General features: G+C 42.2%; 1 protein-coding gene across 3 annotated transcripts in view; it reads right to left on the bottom strand.

The window, feature by feature from the left end:
- ITCH (itchy E3 ubiquitin protein ligase) overlaps nt 1-21,798 on the bottom strand; it is a 53,630-nt gene that overhangs the window by 24,470 nt on the left and 7,362 nt on the right. For all 3 annotated transcript variants that reach the window (XM_050313612.1, XM_050313610.1, XM_050313611.1), the window contains 4 exons: nt 7,656-7,746; nt 5,282-5,420; nt 3,220-3,344; nt 1,928-2,065 (listed from right to left, as the gene is read on the bottom strand). In XM_050313612.1, the coding sequence (XP_050169569.1) occupies nt 1,928-2,065; nt 3,220-3,344; nt 5,282-5,420; nt 7,656-7,725 (472 nt within the window). In that variant the 5' untranslated portion in view covers nt 7,726-7,746. The remainder of the gene's footprint in view (nt 1-1,927; nt 2,066-3,219; nt 3,345-5,281; nt 5,421-7,655; nt 7,747-21,798) is intronic.

The following is a 21,798-nucleotide window of genomic DNA, read 5'->3' as shown; positions in this document are numbered from 1 at the left end:
AACATTTGCCCCTTCTGGAAGATATGCCAGGATATCACTGTGGATATTCCCAAGCACACACACAGTTTAATAATGCTGTCTTTGTAGCAGTGTAAAACAATGCTCATTCTATAAGTGGAGCTGGCTTTTCATAGTCTCTCCCTTTCAGTGATGACAAGCAGAGCAGAAAGGGCAAAAACTTCTCAAAAATCTTCTCTCTGGTTGGTTGGGGGCTTTGCTTTCTGGGGTTCTCTAGCCCAGACCCTTCCCTTTCTCAGTAAATTATTTCACATAAAGGCATTGAAGCAGGTACAAAATATGTCTGCACTCCAAAAGAATTACAGCAGCTCAGCTTAGATTTGCAAATGCTTTGCAACTGCTTATTCAGCCAGCCTGGAAATATTTGCCTCCTGTGCCAGCATTTGCAAACCTTGAATATGCAGCACAGAGCTGCTCATTCATGGAGATGGCACCAGGAGTTGATTTCCATAGAATGAAACACGTCATTAACAAAGAAATCAGTTCTAGCTCTGATGGCAACCAGGGACAGACCTAGGCCAAAGACAAGGATGTAGCCATGGAAAGGTTTAGGATAACGTGCTGTTGGTGGACTGTGCATGGAAGGGATTTAATCCCAGAAAGAGGAATCTTAACTCACAAGCAACTCCATAACCAGGGTATTTGCCTGACGTCCCCTCAGCCTGTACAACGTGTCAGACTGCTCTGCCACGGAACCTCCTCCCTGCGGGCTCCAGTGCCCTGCTTACGTGGGAACCTTCTGCTGAGCTTCTGCCTCGGTCTGCTGAGCCCAAACCTGCACAGAGGACTCAGTTCCACCACCTGCAGCACCTTTCCCACCTTTTTCTCAGTAGGTAAACTTAGTGAAATGGAAGAGAGCACAGATGAAAATCAAACCTTGCATAAGAGGCCAATTTGTTACTTCCCCTGGGTATTTCTGTCACTAAACCTCAGCCCCACACAACCCCAGCACTTGGCTTTTCTTTCCAGAAAAATCCCACACAATCACATCATGCAGTTGATCCTTTTCACAAGATGCAAAGAAAACAGACCAAAAGCTTTAAGAAATAATAATTACAAAGCTAGTGTGTTAATTCAACTTTCCTATGATACTTAGATGAAATCTCACAGTAACTTCCTCTAGTTTGAAAAAAAAAAAAAACCAAACCTACAACCCAGAAGCCTAAAACTTGCCAATTCAGTGCCCAGCTGGTTGCTACAGCAGTCAGTCTCCCATGCTGCCTTCAGGAGAAAGAACCTCTTATCTAGTTCTACTTCACAATGTACAATTGCCTCAGAAATGCTCCACTCCCTGTCCTGCACCAGTGGAATTAAAATTCTTTACATTTTGTTTTCATGTAATTAGACATTTCACGTGTATTCAAGTTCTTCAGTTAAAAAAACTAAAGACATCAACTAAACAAGAAGTGGATCCCTCTCTGTAGCTCTCCACAGGGAACTAAATCAATGAATACCTTTACTTAAATGGGCTATTTTAAGAAAAAATTAATATCAGCCCATGACTCCTAGTGAGCAGAATACTTATTACTATGATGGTGAAATCAAACCAACTTACTTAATATTTTTCTGCTTATGATGTTATTAAAATCCAGGGAAGTTAGGGACTTCCATTACAGTTTGGGATTGCTGGACAAAAGTTTGCAAAGTCCAGAAAATAAAGATGCCGATCTTGTTTTTGTTACAGTAAGGCTGAAGCTCTTCCCTGGGAACTACGACTCCACCTCCAATAAAAATGTGTGAGATTTCTGGTCCCTGCAAACAGGAAGTTACAGCAACTGCTGTTGTGATGATGATGATGATGATGATGATGATTATTATTATTATTATTACAACACTGTGTTAAAGCCTCCCAACAAAAAGCTCTGTGTAGCAGATGTGTAGGGGCAGGTTTGAATTGGAAGGTACCTACTTCTGGAAGTGGAGGCTTCCCCGTTGGTGAGGAGCTCGGGATCCACCTGCATCCCATCAAGGCAGACCGACAGATCCCCCACCACCTCTGCTGGTTCTCTGTCACCAACGAGATGCAACGTCACCACCACCTGCTCAACTGAAACACAGCAGAGAACAAGGGCACTTCAGCTTACTACACCATAAAAAAGGGCTTTTTATCACCAGACTGCAGTGGTCAAGGGGAAAAATAACCCAGAACAGCCCCCACAGCTACAGCTCTGCCTCTCCATTGTTTTTTGTGTGGTAAAACTGATCATTTGTCAGTAGACAGTTATTATTTCCACAAAAGGGGGAAAACTGGAGCATAAGCTTGTTGCTGCCTAAAGAAAGGACTGCCACTAAAGCAGAGACTGAGCCTCACATTTCTGCAGCAATTAATGCACCTGTCCTCAGTGGGGAGTTAGGAAGTGTAATTCACTTTACTCTTGATACAGACCAGATATCAATTCTATCTTCTGACTAAAATGCTTCACCTTTACCTTGTGACATTCACATGTAGAATGTGAAGGTTTTCCATCGTGTCTCCAGATCAATGGTATATTCAGGGTAAACAACTGGTTTTCAGTGAAACAGAACTGTAAATACACACTGTTGCTGAAAGGGTTCAAAACAGACCCCAGTGAGCTCCAGCAGGTGCCTGGTGTCAGACACCAAATGCAGAGACATCCAAGGGGATTTTCACCCAGGTTCAGAGGACAGGACATGCCAGGAGAGCAGCTCTCACTGCATCTCTTAAGGCCAGAGCAGAAGGAGGAGAGCACAAAGCTGGGCTGTAGCCACAGCAGTGCTGCAGTGGGTGTGCAGAATCCTGTATTTCTCCTTCAAGCTTCCCAGGATGCACACACTGCCTGAAGTTCTAAGGTGGATGAAATGATGCAGTACATCCCCCTGGCATTATTTAGAACAAAAATACCTTCACACATTTCCTGTCTCGTACCAGGAACGGATCAGAGGGCTCATTTTTAAGCTATAGAAAAGGAAAGGCTCGTCTTTAATTAGCCTTTCAGTCACTCTTGCACACACCAGCAAAGTGAAAAACATCCTGTTTTCAGTGACGCCAGGCCACACTGTGTATAACCAAAAAAATAAAAATGACTGAAAAAGTAGGAGGAAGCTGGTGAAACCAAATTATAGCACCCAAAGGAATCCTTAAGGGCCATCTGCAGGGCTGCACACAGCACTCCTGTTCATCAACAGGCAGCTCCTGACAAATTCTGCAGCATCACAAGGTATGGATAATCCTGTACTTACGTTTCATGCTGTTGGATTTCAAAGTCTCATGAATATCCAGAGCAGCACTTCCCAGAAGGACATCAGATTTTAATGTTTGATGGCTCCAGACTCGAAAGTTTAATTTACTTACAGGAGTGACAATTCTGAAAAGAAAAAGTTGAGCACTGTAAGGGCATTTGTTAGTGGGGAAGTGAGCAAATGAGCCATTTACTTCAGCTGTCACTGAAAGTTCTTTGAAAACAAACAAAAAAATGGTAGTAAAATCAAACCATTTCTATTTATCACGTTCTCATGTGCAGTCATGTGTATATGTCATGTAAACCAAGACTGTTGCAAGGCTGTTCACGGACTGAGTACATTTTCTATTACTACAATTCTAGGGGAAATATCTATAGAAGAACTACCATCAACTCCCTAGTAATACATAGTAAATTCCAGAACAGCAACTTCAAAGCAATTTTTAATACTGATACTCTTTTTCTATAAGGAACATGCTAACATTGATGTACTTTTCAATTATTTTAATTGTGAGAAACAGGTATTACAGGTACCTGTTTATTTTCTCAGTGGGTAATTCACCTGTATATGGTTGATAAGCCCAGACTTTCAGAGTCAGACAATCCTTTCAGAAGATCCACCCAACAAACTGCCTCCCAGAAGAGGAACCTGTGGCCCATCCCCATTTGAAGAAGCCATCACACTTCTCCTTTTTATCCTGAAGTTGAATGTAAGCAGCTGGGCCAAAGTATTTCCTAAAAACAATTCCCTTCACTAAGCTCCATACAGCATCAGTGTAATCTTCAATGAACCTGAAATCCCTGGGGTGTCTCTGCTCAGCTCCTGCTCCATGAGAGAACAGACCCATGTACCACTGTGTGGACTTGCACAGCAAAGCCACAAACATTTCCATTAGAAAGGAAAGAAAAAAAAAAAAGCTTTAAAAGCTAAAAGAAAGTTCTGCTCAGCTACACTGATATGCATGTAAAGCATTAACTTTTCTTAATACATTTCTTTTCAATGCAAAAACTTCAGAGTAATCTGAATTACAATAAATAGGTAGAAAAAATGTTTTCATCAATCAGGCAGCAATGTCCAAGTGCTTCAAGAAGAATAATCTAGAATTGAAGTATAAGCAAAAGCAAATCACAGAACCACAGAATGGTTTGGGTTGGAGGAAGCTTAAAGCCCATCCAGTGCCACCCCCTGCCACGGGCAGGGACACCTTCCACCAGCCCAGGCTGCTCCAAGCCCCATCCAACCTGGCCTTGGACACTTCCAGGGATCCAGGAACAGCCACAGCTTCTCTGGGCAACCTGTGCCAGGGCCTCACTGCCCTCCCAGGGAAGGATTTATTCCAATATCCAATGGAAACCTTCCCTCCTTCAGCTCAAGGCCATTCCCCCTTGTGCTGTCACCACCTGCCCTCGTGCTAAGTCCCTCTCCCGTGTGCAAGCACAAGACTGACCTTTATCCCAGAGTTCCATGGGACATTCTAAAGATCAAATTAAATTTTACAGAACCTGTGTATCTTTTTTTCCCCCCCATGCTTTACACTTCCTGTCACCTACAACACAAACACTGAGCCAAGCAAAGCTCAACACACGTGTTCATCTTGGATCTGATGTTAAGTTTTGCACTCTGAAAGCACAAATTACCTGGGAATTTTTGTGTTTGTGCTGGAATTTAGAGGTGCACAAGACAGAGCCAACCACCTGGGCTATGGTACACAAACAACAGCCACACTTTTCAGCCACAGCATTTCTGAAAAACTGGAGCCTTAAGGATGACAACCCAAATGTCAGTTGAAAAATTAAATTACCTGACTGCCCTTACTACTCACAGAATTAGAGCTCCCTTGATATGCCACATACATTAAAACAGAATATATTCCTTCATAGCCACTGAGCACAATGCAATAGTTAGTAAATATCCATTCCAGACTCTGCTGTATTTGCTCCAAAAATTACACAAATGTCATGTAACATTCCACACCTTGCTTAAAATAAAAATACAACCCTCAAGTCCACTGTCAGTAGCATTAATTTAGCTCAAACAAATTGGAAAATTAAACCAAACCTACACTGTAAGATGCTGTTTCCACTTTGGACTGTTTGTATTGTTGCACTTTTCTGTCTTCTTTGACTGTCCATCTACTGAGACTTCCACATAAGGGCTAGGTCCAAACCATTTATTCTTTTCTTTTAGTTTTGCTGAAATCACTGTTAAGAAAAAGAAAAACCAATCATTTATACAGCAAGATTTCAACTGCAAACAATATTATTCAATTGTGTGCTTCAGTATTCAAGTGCCAGGTCATTGATGCCTGACCGTAACACTCAAGGAAAAAAACCACATTAGATTAGATGGATAAAAATGTTCTTGCATTTCAGATGATTTTATACAATGCTCAAGTTCACACAAATGCCTAAAACATATGACAGTACTTCTGTAACATCAGGTGCTAATTAATAATAATCAGTACAAGATCCACAAAAGTGCTCAGGTGTTGCAAGTAGAAAATATCCTCTGCAACCTTCTCCTGCCTATCACCAGCCAAGAGAATTCCTAGAGTTTCTTACACTTGCTTGTTAAAAAGCTCAAAACATGATCTGCCTCTCATGAAGGTGGAAAACTGCCCCCACTTCTGGTGAAAAGAACATCATCAAGGAAAAGAGTTCTGTGTGAAGTTTTCTGTATCAAACCAAACTTACAGAAAAGCTGAAGGCAAACCTCAGTAACTGTTACAGAAACAATCTGGACAGGACTTGCAGCCCCAGAGCTTTAATTTGGGGGGTTGGTGGGTGTTTCTGGTTTTTTGTATGGTGGTTCAACATGCAGTGCAATGTTCCTGTCTTTCCAAACACAGTGATTATGTTGCCTCTGTTTAAGACACGTGTCTGCTCCTGACATTTGACTCCCAGGAGTGTTCTTGACTCCCGGGCAACACTAAACTCACAAAAGAGTACTTAAGACAAAGATATTACCATTTCTATCGGCCAGTGAATTCACTCTGTTCTAAGAAAGAAAAACTGGCTCTCCTGTGTGTTTGTCACTCACTACCTCCTTAAAAAGGATGACTAATTCAGGCCCATCTGGCTAATCTGCCCAGATTCCCTTTATAGTCTGTGCTCCTTTAGAGATTTACAGAAGTAGCTTAGTATAAACTGCTGGGGACTGCTCCCAAGGGAAACTCTTGGTGTATCACAGACACCTCGCAGACATTAACTCCTTCACTGTCACAAACAGCTCCTGTGCTACAGCAGCCCTGCCTCAACACCGCTAATCATCTCAAAGGCATTCCTTGAGGCAGCAGAAATCAGCACCTTTGTCCCTACTTTGAAGGTTTGTTTTTCCCCAGACACCCCGAAAGTTCCCTCAAGCCCAGGGAGGGCAGCAGGAGGGGGAGCTGAGGGCAGGGCAGAGCACATCTGTCTGCACAGGCAGTAATAGCTGGCTGCAGACTGTGGCTGAACTTCCACAGAAATTCAGAACTGCTCAAGTATCTCAACAGCCTCCATTCTAAACACTGAGGCATTTATTCAACTTCCCTGTCTTTATGTGAGTCCCCCAAGCTTTTTCTGGAGAAAGCCCAAGGCATCAACCACCACTTCACTCCTTGGCTCTGCTCTCCCTCCCTGGGAGGAGGATGGACCTCCTTCCCAACCTGCTGCAGTTTCTCTCCACCATCAACCTGCAGGGACAAGATTTCTCTGATTTCCACAGCTCTTCCACACTGAAGGTGCCAAGTTTACTCCTGATGCTTCTGCACACAGAGCTGCACACCCCCCAATCTCCCCCTCAGCTTTAAGGCTTCAGCTAAATCTGTCCCAGGGCAAAAGTGAGGAGCCTTGGTAATTCCACTTCACAGCTGCTCTGTTGGTGAGGCACCACTGAAAGCAAAGCATGCCGTGTAAATCCATCCCCAAACAATCCACAGGGGTTCAATTACAGTGATACTCTCACCAACACCTTTATTAAAGCTCCTTTGCAATGGTGGCCATAAAAAACATGTACCAAGGGACAAGCAATAAGTCAAATTTAATGAACAGCAGTGCAGGTTCACTGGGCTAGAGGTGTGAAAAGAGTGTCAGGAGAAAGTGTTAGATCTGATATTCTGCCAGGTTTCAGTAAGTGTAAGCAGTATCATAATGCATTATTCCATTTCCAAGAGGAGTGCTCTGAACCATTTACTTAATAGCATTCAAAAAGAATTATTCCTTTTTCTCTTTTACACAAAAACATATCATTTCAAAATGCATTAAAGATAAAAGCCTAAATAAAAGAGCTCTATTTCTACCAAGTAATGATGGCATAAACCAATTTTGTTGTGTGACTTCTCTTGGGCTTTGTACAACTCAAAACTTCCCAAAAAACAACATCATAACCTCTGGTTAATTGTGGGAAAAACACTTCCACATTTCTAACTAGAAAAGATGCAATTTCAAAAGGCTTACCAGTGATCTGGAGCTGTGATTTCATGGACAACCCACTGGCTGGTCCTGATCTGGACCCACTGCCAGCCATAATATGGGCTGGATCTTGAACCTGGATGGGGAGAGAACATCAACATTTCAATTCTCAGAAAAAAATCGAAAGTTAACTGGTTTTTGACCTGTAGATACATCATACTGCGAACAAACCTCCCCACTTGTCTGTCCAGCTCCTTTCCAATCCCCCAAAGTAGAGAACACGCTTTTGCAAAGAGCTCAGTCTCTGTTACACACCCTGTCACTGCTCAGGTCCAAGGCAAAAGAGGTCTTTTGATTTTGTCACTTCCATCTGCCAATTAACTGAGTGAATGATGTTCTGATTTCTAAGTCTGGAACACCTGTTTGTTTTGATGTCGTAACCCCTGGGTAAGTTTATCTTCCCATGTCAAGTGTTACTTGGTTTAAAAAAAAAACCCACACAAATCCATAATCCACAAGTACAGCAAAAAGACTGAAAATAAAGGATTAAATTAAAAAGCAAATTTCAAATTTAGAGCTACCTGCTTTCGTACGTTTTTTTGTTTTCCCCTGGTCAAATCAAGTCTACAGATGGGCTGGAACTCTACAAAGCAGCCAACTGGAGAAGGAAATCCATCACTTTAGAGAGAGGGCAAGACAACTTTCAGTTCCTACAGATACCACTGTCTCCACTTCATCACTTTACTTCCCCTCGGGCATGTCCAGCCCCTCTGGGCCAAGCAAACAAGAATTTGTACCAGGAGAGACCAGATCTGAATATGGCAAGTTGCTTTTTAGAGGCTGCCATTCGAAGCAGAAGTCTGCACACTGTGACAATTGCTGTGGAATTGGTTATTCCACTGGCATTTGGAAGTGGGGAAATGGGAAGCTCTTGCATCCTACAGCTTGCTGATGCCAGTGGTCCCTACTGCAGAATGTGACACCACCAAAACCAGAACTGACCACTTACTTACGTAGTATTTGGTGTTAAAAGTTCAGTTACTACATTTCAGATGTGAATCACACAAATCTAAATTGTGCCAGAGTGGAAAGGCTTTTAATAGAACTATTTAAAAAGTAGCCTAAATTTGAAACATTTAGAGGACAAGTCTTCATTCTGATCCTGTGACTATTTCTACCAAACTCCCTGGGTGTCCTTTGCATTTCAGGAAAACAATCAGATCACATCTAGACCAACACTGAAATAGTCTGGAGGAGTTCAGATTTTCAGAAGAGCTGTTATTTCCCATCTGCAGAAATAACAGTGCACAGAACACACCCGTGATCACTGAAGGGGAGAACTCTGAACTGAACTCATACAATCAGCATTTACACCACACAACACTCATTCAGAAGCACAAGGTAAGGGTAACTCATTTCTAACCTGCAAATACACTTATTAATACGATTCTAGCAACACTTGATCATTTTCAGTGAGAGTGTGCCAAAAAATCCAGCAGCTTAATCACATGTGAAATGAGTGTCCTGCAGCCACCTCCTAAGTTAACACATGTGGATGTGCAAGTGTGTGTCAGGAGCCTTCACCTGGCTGAAGGAAAATCCCAGGAATCTGCTGCCTCCCAGTATTTCTAAACCCATGAAACTACATTACACATTGTTTAAGTTCTCTCAGCTGCCAGAAAGTTTCTAATTCTTTTTGAACAATAACACTGGAGAGTCTTATTTTTTTGGCATATTCAGAATCCAGAGATTCTCCACTTAAAGCAAGATCCATTAATTAGCCAGGAAAAAGGAGAGTTCCAGAGGAAGAAGTAGCAAGCAACAATTCACCCTACACTTCAACAACCCTATTTCTCTTCCTGGGTTTTCCCTACCTTGACTCCAATGCCTCTTCTGCTCCCCTCCAGTGCCAGTTGAGAAAGGCTCCCCAGGTGGAATAGCTGGTTCCACTCCAGGCTTCCAGCCAGGAATAATCACTGAATGCTCACTGCAGTTTTTCTCTCAGCTGGGCAATAATTTCAGTCCCTGCCCTACCCTGCCTGCTCACACTATACACAGATTTTTCAACACTCACAGAAATCTCATCAACTTTGACACCTCCATCAAGTTTTGCTGGAATGGATCAGTAATTGAGGAAGTCTGCAGTGGGACACCCAGGAAAAGGGGAGGAAGAGAGCAGGACTGGAAGGTGGAATTACACATAATTTTCTTAGGAAACAAAGATAAAATAGATTAATTAGCCAAATAAGAATCCATAGTGGTTAATGAACTAGACTTGGAAAGAAGCACAAAGAGTGCAAAATGCAATAATCCCACCAGTCACACACATCCAGCTGATTTCTGTATTTAATAAAGTTTAGCACTGTACTTCTCTTTGTTTATATAATAAATACACCAAACAGATTTAATTTGTGTGCAAGAAATTACTGTATTAACAGCTACTTTTAATGGTAGCACTGTAGATGATTTCAGCCCAAAACAAGCCTAGGGCTACTTGTAAACTTAAATCACAAAATAAGAAAACATACACTCCTCAATCATTATTAAGGTGTTTCCATTTAGTTTTATTACAATACAAACAATATTTAGGATTCTGTGAAAAACAAATGCCTTTGTAAATTCAGTGTAATGCAATAAGTACTTTCACAGGTTGAAACTATAATTCCAAACAACTGAGAAGGCACATTTAAGGTTTTTTTTCTGCAGTAGAAAATTACACACATCTTCATGGATATTTAAGGATTTGGTGTGGTTTGGGGGTTTTTTTTGTTGTTCTGGTTTTGCTTTAAATTACAGTAAACTCCTACTGCCATTTTTCTCCCAGATGCTGCTACCCACTTCCAAGAAACCCAACAGAATCTGAAATTTAGGACCATTAAAGCTGAAAGGTTTGACAGCTGTGACAGAGCAGGGCAGTGCAATGGATCTCCAGAGCCTGATCACATAAGTGTAATTTTCTCAGAAATGAACCAGACAAATTCTTGGGCACTCAAAGAGACACAGCTCAGAAAGAATATCTTCCTGTGATTAAAAATAAACCATTCCAATGGCTGCCTGAACTTCTTCAGTGGCTCCATACCTACTCCCCAGGAGGTCTGGTTTTATAACATCCTCCTCTAATATGTAAATTGTTAGATGAATTATGCTCAGCTTCATCACTGCCTCTGCCATTGTTGGTACAATGCAGGTTTGAACAAACGTGGCTTTAAATAAACCCAGGAGGAAACTCAGCCCAAGCATCTTTCTGGCACTGCTCTGAATCCCACCTGGAGTGTTCCCAGCAGCTTCTCACCCCACAGGAGGACACTGCATGTGGCATCAGTGCCATGGGCTGGGAACCACGGCAGGGGTGGATCAAGGGTTGGACTTGATGATCCCAGAGGTTTTTCCAACCCAGCTGATTCTGTGATTCCATGAAAATCAGGGAGCATAAACAGAAGAAAAATGCTATCAAAGGCTTGAGAGATCTTCAGTGTGACACCAGTTAATCTGCCTCCATTCAGGGCTGGAGTTCAGCTGGTGCAGAACTGACTCAGTGCCCCGGGGATTGTGGTTCGTATTTATTTCAAAGGATCGAAGGCACACAGGTGAGAATGAAACTGTGACTGTTACAGCCTCAGCTTGGAAAATATGTTGGCACATGCTCTTTGTAATTCAAAAAATACTGAAATAATTGCACATTGTTGGCTGCTGTGAGCCTTCTGTTCAGTAATTACTTTTAAGAACAGGCTCAACTGCTCTTTACAGGTGTTCTAATTCAAAGTGCATTTGCTGTTTCAATAATAGAGAAGAAAAATTGCATAATGCAAAAATGTCTTTCACACACCTGGTAATTTTATCAATTGTTTTGAAAACCTCACTATGTAACAGGAACAGAGACTTTTGGAAAGAGCATAAAATACACAAAGTTTTGTTAACAAAACTGCATGTGAGATGTAACATCAACAGGTATGTGATAAATATGTGCACTTTATGTGTGAGAAATTAGAGAAATGCTTTCTCTCCTTCCCCCAAAACACTGAAGCCTCTTTTTAACTGAAGACATGCATATTGTGGAAAAGGGTTTTTCTCTTTAATGTTAGCTGTAAATACACAGAGCCCAGGCAGAGACAGCAAGTTTGGCAACTTACTTGCTTAGCAAATTTGCAGTTACTTTAACCGTTCAACTTTCATCTTTAAAGTAAAACGTGGTTTGACAAAGGTGGTTTTAGTGGTTTACAATTTTTTTTCCCCCTAAAATAAGTTTTTAGGCCGTGGTCAGGTTTGCCCAAACAAATCAAAAGACAGACAGAAAGGAAGAAAGTGCTGAGTAATCAACCAGGGAGAAAAGAATAGACACAGCTGCTGAGTGCTGAGTGCAGGTTGGAAAGGGAAGCCATCCTGAGGTTTGCACCAAGGGCTATTTATAAAAGGGATGGAACAGGGAGGGTTTAACCCAGAGTGCAGCCTGGCTCCCTTGGTGTTACTGGGAGAGCAGCACTACCCCCATTTCCTGGGAAGGCTGGAAAATCCAAGCAGCCTGTGCTGTGCCCCAGCTGCTGACACTGGAAATGCCGGCGTTATTTTTTGCACAGATGTGAAATCCGTGCTGGGAACAGATTCTGGGTTGGAGTCCTGAGCCGTGGGGTCCTGCCTGCCCTGGTAGAGGCAGCACAAGCACAGCTCCCCTGCAGCCCCACACTCAGCTTATCCAGGCACAGCAACATCCAACAGCCAGGGAGATCCTGACCCACGGATAACACTTCCATCCACCGGCTAAAAATGTATTTGTGGGGAACACAATTTAATGAGTTTGGGAAGCAAACCAAGCGACGTGACCTTCAGAGGCTGCAAGGAGGGAAAAGCAAGATACATAAACCACAAAACAAAGGAAAGGAGGTGCCCAACTCCTGTTCTGTTCCTACACTGGACTTGCTAGTGAGAAATTCTTGACACTGAAGTAGAAATTTCACCTATTATACTGCCTTCAAATTGTGGCTTTGGATTGTTCCATATCTGATCCATGTATACAATCCACTGTACTTCTGGCTCAACACAGGAACCATTTTCTTTTCACATCTCCTTACAGAGGATCATTTCTGCACCCTTTCAAAGCACAGTGATTTATCAGACTCAGAAGTCACAGCCCCTCTAAATCAACAGGTCTAATTCAACAAAGATTATCTGAATCTCTTCTCTAGAACTGAATTTATTGAATCTCTTTCTGCTACGAGCAAACATGGCCTGTGGAGAATGTAATGGAGATGTTACATTGAGAAGAACAAAAAAGAAATGGAAATGAGTATCTAAAATCCACAAAAAAAGGCTTAAATGGCTTTGATTGATAAGAAAAGACACTCCTTGCAGGAATAAAACCGAGGAGTGTTTGTGTCAAGGCCAGGATACCTTTGCTCTGATAGGACTCCAGCAGATGCCTGGCCAGCACAACAGCCTGTGCTTCAAAGAGCAAACTGCCAACAGGGTTATGTCACATCACATGTGTCATTCCTTTTCCTGTCAGCCCAACAGGAAAACACTCTGCAGCTTCAGAGATACGGATATTCCAAATAAGGGCAAAACCATCAGCATTAGCCTTCACTGAAGATTGATGGGGGCTGAACTCAGCCAGATTCTAGAGCAAAGGACCAGCAAAAACCAGCTCCTGACTCCCAAAGGATGTCAAATATCCGTCTGTGAAGCAGTTTGTTGTCATCAACAGGAAGCCTGAGCAAGATAAACAGCGACAGTCCCGTTAGTTCCATCCTCCAAGGGGCACACAGTGACACTGGTTATCCCAACTTAACACAGGGAAGTGCCCTGGTGTCTGACAGAGGAGTAAATGAAACGTGTGGGACAATGACAGTGGGTGAGTGAGTACAATCAATGTGAGACCTGAAAAGCAAATACCACATTCCCTTCCTTCCTGGAAAGTCTCACACTGGGTTTTGTTTTACCAATTTCCTGCAGCCTCAATGCCATGTCAATGATAATGTGTGACATCACACAGATAGTCTACAAAAGGCCTGTGTCACCAACAGATTTTAAATTACAGCAGCAAAGACTAAGGAACTAAACACTACCAGCCTCAGACACCTTTTCTAGAAACAATTATTTATGCAACAGTAATCCTGAGTGCTGATTCCTTGTTTTTTCCTAAATATCTACTCCTTCAAAAGAGAACTGAATGTTAGAATCCAAACTGAACACTTAGAATCCAACGTTTCTAAGCTGGAAATGCTGACCAACATTTAACCTGCCTATCCAAACAAAGGCATTGCCCAAGGAAAGGCAGAGTGAGGCTGGAAACGTTGTGGCCAGACACTCAGTGACATTCTCACTGTAATCCTCCCTCAATACCTGGGCTCCCCAGTGTTCCTTGGTTAGAAAAACTGGCCGATCAACTTCAGCCTGCAGAGCAAAACGCTTCCAACACTGCCTGCAATCCAAATTAAACTGTCTCCAGGCCTCTCAAACTGAAGACTTACATCCAAATTACAGAGAATTCAGTCATTAGCATTTCTCTGTAGCAAGAAGCCTCCTTGTAAAACCTGCACCTCAGCAGGAAGAGTTCAGCTGACTTTTTGCTACACACAGGTAGCATTTGATCCTGAATAAAAGAATTGGGAAAAAACACACATGTAATTTGACAGTTTTTACCCCTTTCAGTAATACATCAGTAATTCCCAACCACAAGCTGTTCTTTGACTAAAACTGGGGCAGGCAGGACAAAAGGGACCAAAACCAGGCATTGCCAGCTTAGGTAACTTTGCAATGAATTTTCTTTCTAACTATGAGGATGTTTTAACTACTAAGAGGGGAAAAAAAGACAAAAGTGTACATGAACATCATATGCCTTGATTCCAAAAAGCCTGGCAAGAGCAGCCACTGCAGAGAGCTGCACAGGATAATTAAAACCATTTGTGAAAACAAAGAGATGGTCTATTTTTGTTTCAGCCATTTCCTTCTCATGGTACAATCCATTTCAAAGAGGACAACAATTCATATATGCAAACCACTAAGCTAAAACTGGTTCACTGCTGTAATCTTGGAAACAGAGCAATACTTAAAATGGCTGGTTCTTAAATACCATCAGATCAATTAAACTTGCCATGCCTGGTAACCCCCAGGACAGAGAATTAAACCAGTGTTGAGAAGAGAGTGACACTGCAATAATTTAACTACCACAACCTTAAACAGATTTTTAAATTGTTGGATTTACTGGTATTAACTGGACATTAACTGGATTAACTCCTGTGTTTTACAAACCACTGCTTTTAGGAATTCATTTTGGCCTTTAAAATTCCTTAAAAAAAAATCTTTTGTAATCATCCAGCTTCAACACAACACTGCAGTGACTCAGAACTGTGTTTCATTTTCTGTGATGAGATTTCAGGAAAATTTCTAGTGGGAGTTCACGACCAGAACGAAGTTACAATGTGTGGACTGGAAGGGAAGCAGCTGCTTTGCAGGTAGCAAGGTGAGACTTTGCTTTTCATTCAAGAAACCCAGATGTTCAGGCCTGTTCCTTTCTGGCTGAAAGTTTCCAGGTGTTATCACGGGCTGGCAACACATTCACAAGGTAACAGCTGAGTTATGCAGGTCTGTGCTCTTTTGTCTAGTCCATGATGGACCAAACTCTTTTCTAGCCCCCCTGGTCTGGGAGCTGACCCTGCAGGTCAGGGGTTCTCACTCACTGCTGGTTGCTGCAGAGCCCTGAGGTGTGAACACCACAGGCAAATACCCTTTTAGCATCTCTAAAGTTCCTCTGACCTTACACATTCCCCTTATTAGACTGTTATTATAGACCTGTAACCAAAAAAGGGCATCAAGTTCCAGCAATTGGAACTCTCGTGTCCTGCAGAAATTAATGCCAGCTTTGCCTCTGAATTCTCCCCCATCCTTGCACTGTGCCCACGTCCTACATGGACCTTTTGGAAACACAGGTTAAAGAAATAATCTGTGCTATAACTTCAGGGTCATCCTTCCTCAGAGAGGAAAAACAGACACCTTGAAGCAATGCAATGGGCAGGCCTGTAGTGAGAGAGTCCTGAAAAGCAACAACCCCTTTTATATTTCACTTTTAAAAAAAAACTCAATTGTTTTACTTCCAGGTTTCTATAAAGAAAGCACCTAGAAAGTATAAACAACTTTTTTTTTTTTTTTTCCCAGTGGAAACCTTGGAAGACAATTTTCTCCAGGGAAAAGCAGACAGTGTGGCCAGACAGTTCTGAGCTGTCACTGTTAAACAGTAAGCTGAGGTGTCCAAAAGCATTTAGTGCTCCTACAAAGCACAAATCACTGAATCTTGAGCACCTCACTCAAAGATTCGTGGTGCTGTTGGCAACAGGTTATTTTAGACCTTACCACCACAGCAGGCAAAGGAATCTTGAGAACTTTACCCCAAGTCCCTTCCTGCCTGTTGCTGTGGGAAAGGGAAGAATGTTTCTGGAGGCCTCTGCTTATCAGTGCTGTGTGACAGTACTGAGGGAGGCACTCACACAAATCCACAAGCTGTAAAAGCTACTTGTTTATGGTATTCAATTAATTTTGAATTAGGGTAACAATATAATCTTAAATGTGATCGCCCAGATCAAAAATATCATATCAAAATTTTAAGTTCTTTTCCCCCCTTTAAGCAATTTCCCTACTTGTAATCTATTAACTGATGACTGCTTGGAGGAGATAATTTATATTACCCCCCTCCCCTTTTACTCCTCTTTTTGCAGTTTTAACAATTTTCTTGTCATGCAACGAGTTAGTCGGGAAAAACACAAATTAATATTTCCATATTTAAAACAAGGATATTCAGGGATCAAAAGTTACTTCACATAAAACACATGAAGAAAACTTGAAAAGTTAAAAATACACAAAAAAAAAAAAAAAAACACCAAAATTTTGCCTGTTATGAAATGCCCAGTAAATGAGCAGGCACTGACTTTGAAGTGGTGGTACAAAGCCTTGTGAGAAAATTCACCCAGGATGAGAAAAGTGTGTTTGGTTTTACTCTCAGGCATTTCTGCCCAGTCTAAACAGCTGCCAGGCAGCATTTATCCTTTCATCTCTCAGCCCCTTCCCATGTATTTCTGTTCTCCTTATGCTGTGCATTTAAGCAAAACACCACCCAGAAATGATCTGAAAATAATGTAAATGAAAATGTGTTACTGAAAGAGCACAGGGGGAAACGAGGGTATCTTAAAACAAGAACACACTTCTAGGAATTGGTTTTCAATTTCCTCTCCCCTGTTTTTTTTTTAACAGAACCCTCACACATCTCCTGACCTCACTGAGGCTGAAACCGAGCAAAAGAAACAAAACATACTGAACAGGAAAGCTGAAATATGGAGTCACTCAAAGATGCATTCCTGAGAAAGGTCATTCCTCTTGGTATTTGCAAGAACGTGGAAAAAGAGTGAGGAAAGAGGTGAACTCCAAAGACAAGTTTTTCCAACCTAAGAGATGCCTTCCAATCAAGTTCAATCACCAGCAGCTTCCATTTGACAAGAGATTGTTCACTGTCAATTTACTTCATAAAACCATGCATCAAACCACTTTGCTGAGACCAGAGGACAAATCTAAAAGTTAAAACAAACAAACCAAACGAGATCTGTTTTGCTACACGATTTAATTCACAGAAGTGCAGTAATTTTTCCACTACACATTTGTACATTCATTTCACATGGCTCTCAGTTGAAGAAGAGTTCCCAAGCTCACTCCTTTGGAAGCATTCTCCAGTTGTTTTCCAAAAATAATTCTGGACTTAGTGAATGCAACAGGTATTCCTTTAACACCTTAAGATGTATGTTCCCCTGCACCTTTTATTACTAACAATCCATATAAATGCTTCCCTGTTTATCAATTTAGGTTTCTGTTTTGTTTCTTCTTGAAGGCCTTCAATGTTTCTTCATTTTCAACACTTGTTCATACTGTACCCATTCACAGAAAATTAAAACAATTCCTTTCTAAAAGCTGCATTTCAAAACAAGACTGTTGCCCTTTAGCTTGTACCAGCTCATTTCGCTGTGTTACAGCTCCTAAGCTTCACCGAGGGAATTACCTGCCAAAACAGACCCCTGTTTTCTTGCAGATCCATTTTCACCTCCTGCACTGTTATCATCCTAAAAACTCCTTGCCCACACCTTTCAGAAACACTGTAGCCCACCTGTTTTTCCTTACAGTTTCTCTTACAGTGGTATCAGCCTTCTCCCAGTGGTGACTCTCTGAACCCTCCCTGTGCCTCCCCTAATCAGATTTGCTGGAGCTGTGCCCCCATCCACGAGCACGGAAGTACCAGGAGTGGGGCTGGGCAGACCCAACACCCACAGGGAATACATTTCTGGAGTTTGCAGTTTGGAACAGCTCTACTCTGAGTCCTCAGTCCCACAGCTTCCAGTTTAGTTTCATCCAACAGCAGCTCAGCTTCCTTGATCCAAGCTCGTTTCACACGTCAAATCCAAGCACAGTCTTTGGGAACAATCGGTGGGTTCGTTTCCAAAGTGCCCTCCTTTAATTCATAATTAAAACAATTAAAACACCAATGAAGATGCATTCCCTGTTTTCCTTGCCCTCTCTGCATCCTGGCCCTGTGGAAACCTCCACAAGTCCCAGTTACACCCACTGATTCGAGCTCTCTCTTGGGCATTTCTTCTCTTCTCGAACTCCCCAAGTGTGGACAGGAGTATTTTCACATGTGACCACATGACTCACTCAGGCACTTCATTTCAAGACTTCCACTTCATTTCACAGCTCCAGAGGAGATTCTTTCTCACAGTATTTTCCTTTATAAAATTGTTAAAAGGAAACTCCCAAACTTCCCACCACTCTCCATCACTGGGACAGATCTGCTTTGTCCCTTCCTCTGCACAAAATAGAGGCTAGAAAATTGTTTCTACAAAACTACTTGGAAAGACATTTAACAGCTTAGAAAGCAGTTTAAGGGGGGAATCACAGTCTTTTTAGTCAAATAGATCAAGATTACATTTAAAGCATGTATCTATCTAACTTGAATGACGAATGCTAAAGGTAAAAAAAAAAAAGTCTGTCAAAGCACAAAGTATTTGTGTCATCAACCAGGGTAAAAGACTGTGTTTCTGGACCACAGAACCACTTGTTTCATGTGGGAGGAAGTGCAGTAACTGAGTACTGTGTGTAAGCACAAATGTTGCTTTTAACAAGGAGGATAAATTTCCAGCAGTATTCAGCATCCACAGAGGTGCTGAACAACTGAAAACAAACTTGCTTTTCATTCTATGCTCCAGAGAAAATCAATCATCAAAACCAATATTTCTAATGAATTTCTGCTCATTAATCTATCTCTGTCATGTCTGGGCTCAGTGAAGCCCACACTATGCCACAGTAAAGCAAAAAGGTCCCTCAAGTCCTGCGAGTGACTTCCCACCCTCCTGGTACTGCTGTTTAACTTCCCCATTTTGACCTGGATGATGGGACCAAGCTTGCTCTCAGTAAATATGCTGATGGAACAAAAATTCCATCAAGTTCTGCACCTGGGGAGGGATAAAGCCACACACCAGTAAAGGCTGGGGGCAGCTGGACAGAGAACTCTGCAGAAAACACTGGTGCTGTTTTGAACACGAACCAGCAGTGCTTCCCCACAGCAAAGAAAGGCTCACCAGCAGCCTGGGCTGCATCACTGGCAGGATAAGAAAGGTCATCCTTCCTCTCAACTCTAATTCTGGGCTCCCCAAATCAAGAGTGGCACAGATGCATTGCTGTGACACCAGCCAGGGGACACAGAGATGATAAAGTGACTGCAACACGACAGATGGGGACAGGTTGAGAGAGCTAGGATTGTAAACCTGGGAAAGAGGAATGCTCAGGAGGATCTTATCAGTGTGTACAAATACCTGAAGGGTTAAAAAGCTGACTGTCCCCAGCAGTGCTCAGGGATGGGACAACAGGCAGTGGGCACAAATTAAAACACAGGAAATTCGATGTAAAAACAGGGGATGGAGTTATTTATTTTACTGTGAGGTGACTGAGCAGTGGGGAAATTGCCAAGAGAGGTTAAGTTGCCATCCTCAGACATTCCAAACCTGACTGAACACGTTACTGACCTTGCTTTAAGCACATGGGTTTGGACCTGACAGTGTCCAGAAATCTCCTCTAACCTCAAGTATTCTGTGATTGAGTCCCCTAAAACCACCTCAATAATTCCAGTTGTTCCTGTCCTGTTCTTCCTGCTTTTTCTCTTCATGTCTGTCTCACTGCAGGCTCCTCCTCTACAGACACAGCTATCGAGAGAGTTAGAGATGATTCTTTTTTTTCCAAGCTGAGGTTCCCCTTCAGTGCCCAGTTATTGATACAGGTTATGTTTTACAAGTGCATGCCAGCACTGCACCTTCTTCAGGGTCAGCAATCTTCATCTTCAGTGTCACTCTGGTTTCTACAGCTTTTCCCAAGTCCTGCACTAAAATTCAATGCACAAGCCTACACTAGGTGTTTACTCCCAGTTTTTAAAACTACTTCCATTTCCCTCATGGCTGCTCTCTGTTAAAATGATCAAAGCAACACAGCTTGAGTCAATCTTCTACACCGTGTCCAGGACTGCACAGACCCAGGTGTTACCAGCTCCAACCCCTGACATTCGGGTAACAGGAGACTGAAGAACACGCAGAAATCAAGGCCAGGTCCCAACAGAGAGATGCTACTGGACACTTCACACACACACTGCTTTTCATGACTGATATTCATTTTCTTTTGCCCTGATAGGAAATCTCATAAAACATTTACACATCACTGCCTTGGAACCTGTCGTTATTTACACACCACCAGAGATGGGGAAGTCATTGAATATGATGGTTGATATTCTATTTATTAAAAAAGACATCTTAACTTGTTGATACTTTTACATATTTCCTTAATTTAACTCATATGGTAAAAACTCACCCAAGCAAATCTGTTATAACATTTATCCATATGTTGCTCTGCATCTCTCCCATGATTCTTTAAAGCTACTGTCCCTATGTCTGCAGTACTTTCAATCAAACTAATTCCTCTATTTTACATTAAAAATATCCCCTGTGTGACAAATTGAGGCTGGAGTATCACTTAAAGGATGTTGATTCTCTAGCAGTTTCTAAAAGCTTCTCCTTGGGGTTTATATAACTGAATCCAAACTTCAGTGGGAAAGAATGGCAGTGGAGTTTCACCTCTGATGCTAAAACCAAATCAAAACGATGCTGCCAAAAATCCCAGGGATGTATATACAGGTAACTTAATTTTGGAGGCATAACAGAGCTGCCATCCATTAATGTTACCACATCAACCTTAGGATTTTCACATATCCACTAACTTTCCCTCATTTCCCAGTTCCCACATTTCCCTCCCCTATCTCACTATACAGACATACCCACACAGCACCACAAATTATGCTTTATGATATTTTCCAATTAAAAAGGTAGAAATCGTTAACCCTTGTGAGCAAATCTCAGAAACTCCAGAACTTAATTTGATGCTCATGGGAAGAGAGATGAAAGACTGATATCAGTAGATACGCTGGAGAACCACTGGAGCTTTAACTAATTTGGCTGGTTATGTTGTGACTTAGCAGCAGCAGCAAACCAATGGTGGTTGTATTACAGTTATTTTTGCAGGCATTCCAAAGGCGTTGTTTTCGAAGTGTCAATAAGAAAATCGCACAGTGGAACAAAACACAAGGCCACCACCTTCTGTTTCACCACCCACCTTGCAGCTTTGGAACAAGTCTCTTCAGCAGCCCTTACACATTCAGTTATTAACAGAGCACAGCATCCACACAGCATTTCCTCATCTCTGGTTTTGCTCCCTGTTCACAGCTCAGGGCCTCTTGCCACACATTCCCCCGTTCCGTTCTCAGAGCTGCACTTCCTTATCAATGGTTTGCACACACACACTGAACAAACCTGCACAAAGGCTTTAACTCTGGGCAATGAAAAAACCCAGGAAGCTTCACCATTAATTTACAGCATTACCTGGAGCCACTGCAACTTCACCTGCCCTTACAGCTGATGGAAATAATGCTTTTACAAGAAGCCTTTGGTAAGATTCGTTGCCTACTGGAGGACTGGAAACCCTGATCCTGTCACCTGGAAGCCTCAAGGGTAGCAGATAAAATTCCCACAAGCATAATTCTGGTGCCTGCATGAACCTAAACATGATCCTTCAGGATGTTGTGTGCAGGGCTGTCCTGAACACACTGCACCTGGGTTTAAGT

The sequence above is a fragment of the Myiozetetes cayanensis genome, unplaced genomic scaffold (genome assembly GCF_022539395.1).
Source record: "Myiozetetes cayanensis isolate MyiCay16 unplaced genomic scaffold, myiCay2020 scf19, whole genome shotgun sequence".
Classification (NCBI taxonomy): Eukaryota; Metazoa; Chordata; class Aves; order Passeriformes; family Tyrannidae; genus Myiozetetes; species Myiozetetes cayanensis.
Note: the sequence above shows the minus strand (reverse complement) of the source record. Positions and strands in the feature narration are given on the sequence as shown.